This window comes from Triticum dicoccoides, chromosome 7B (assembly GCF_002162155.2).
Source record: "Triticum dicoccoides isolate Atlit2015 ecotype Zavitan chromosome 7B, WEW_v2.0, whole genome shotgun sequence".
Lineage (NCBI taxonomy): Eukaryota > Viridiplantae > Streptophyta > Magnoliopsida > Poales > Poaceae > Triticum > Triticum dicoccoides.
This window is the reverse complement of record NC_041393.1, coordinates 551,078,712-551,080,158: the sequence shown is the minus strand read 5'-3', so window position 1 is coordinate 551,080,158 and position 1,447 is coordinate 551,078,712. Positions and strand designations below refer to the sequence as shown.

At 42.8% G+C, this 1,447-nt stretch overlaps 1 protein-coding gene across 1 annotated transcript in view; it reads right to left on the bottom strand.

Annotated features, from left to right (window-relative positions):
• Positions 1–490: 490 nt before the first annotated feature.
• LOC119337527 (ribose-phosphate pyrophosphokinase 2, chloroplastic-like) overlaps positions 491–1,447 on the bottom strand; it is a 4,634-nt gene continuing 3,677 nt past the window's right edge. The window contains exon 8 of the mRNA XM_037609695.1: positions 491–981. Coding sequence (XP_037465592.1) covers positions 801–981 — 181 coding nt within the window. The 3' untranslated portion in view covers positions 491–800. The remainder of the gene's footprint in view (positions 982–1,447) is intronic.

Genomic DNA, 1,447 nt, shown 5'->3' with positions numbered 1-1,447 from the left:
GACACCCATCGTTCATTATCTACGCAGCGACCTCACTCGTAGCACTCGTACCACAGGAACATTGGCAAAGCCAGCACAGAGCTGCTAGAATCCACAGCGTTCGGTCAGCCTCTAACGTTTGCAGGGCAGCGAGCCTCATGCGTCCAGCAGGAATTGGTCACTCGGTTCAGCATGAAGGTGCCTCCGACTAAACATGATTGTGTTGCAAGCTCCCCGGGTTTGTAAAAGACGGACATTTTGTTATGTCGCACTCCCTCCGTAACATAGTGTTGTTGGCGGCTAACATACCTTCGTGTTGTACTGTGAATCCCTTTTTCATGTCAAACTCTGTTCAAGTGTTCATGATCCCACAAAGTATTATTTTCTTTATATTCTCTTTTTTACTCAGAAATGAGAGAGGCGAGTGGCCACATGAATATACATATAACGGAAACGAAACTCTTAACTATGCAGCAATCGCTCAAAATAAAATGGACAAACACAAAGCATAGATCCTTGGCCATAACCAATCTGCCATTCCTTTGACAATGGCCAATTGGACATTCCGGCAATATAAATTCCTTCAAATAGCTACGATAGACATAAGTCGTATTTTTGATCATCCGGTCAACACGGGGGTCAGAAACTAAACGCCCTTTAGTAGGTGTTGATAGAAAATTGATCATCCAATACAAGTACGATACGATGCCTACACGGCAGTGCAACTTTATTTTTCATGTCACCAAGATTGATTCCTACACCAATGGCACAAGCATCTGGTGCCTTCTCTATACCACCCAAATTTAAGAAGATGCTCGCCGTTATTGGAAGATGCTGCTCACTGAGCCGTCACGGTGAACATGCCAGATAGTTTCTGCTACAAGGTTTGCCATGGAGAGCACCGTGAGCTGAGGGAAGCATTTGTCCTCTGGTAGCAGGATGGAGTTCGTAACTATAACTTCCTCAAAGATGCCCCCGGAAAGCCTTTCAATTGCAGGTGGGCTGCAAAGTCAATGGTGTTAGTGGAAAAGGGTGAGAGTATGCTCACTTTTGCGATACAATGGAGAATACTAGACAGCAATAGTCGCAGCTGAAATCAACCCCAGTGTCATGGTAACTTTTGAAATGAAGCTACTGTATGCTACTCCTGTAAATTAATATACGATGTTTTAGATCACTACTTTAGTGATCTAAAATGTCTTATATAAGTTTACAGAGGTACCATATTAATGAACATCAGACATGCATTCAATTATATATTATGGCCAACTTCACTCTCGCATTTTTGTTTCAAGTAAACTTTAGTCAAGCATGCATGCCAACAGAGGCAAGAATCAAGATTGACCTTGAGGTCTCTTCCTGCATCAAAGTACACAGGATGTCAAAATGCCCAGCATATGAATGACATGGATTCAATTATGCCCCGTTTGGCATTCCAGTGGTTGATAACAATTATTTCGTTGTACCC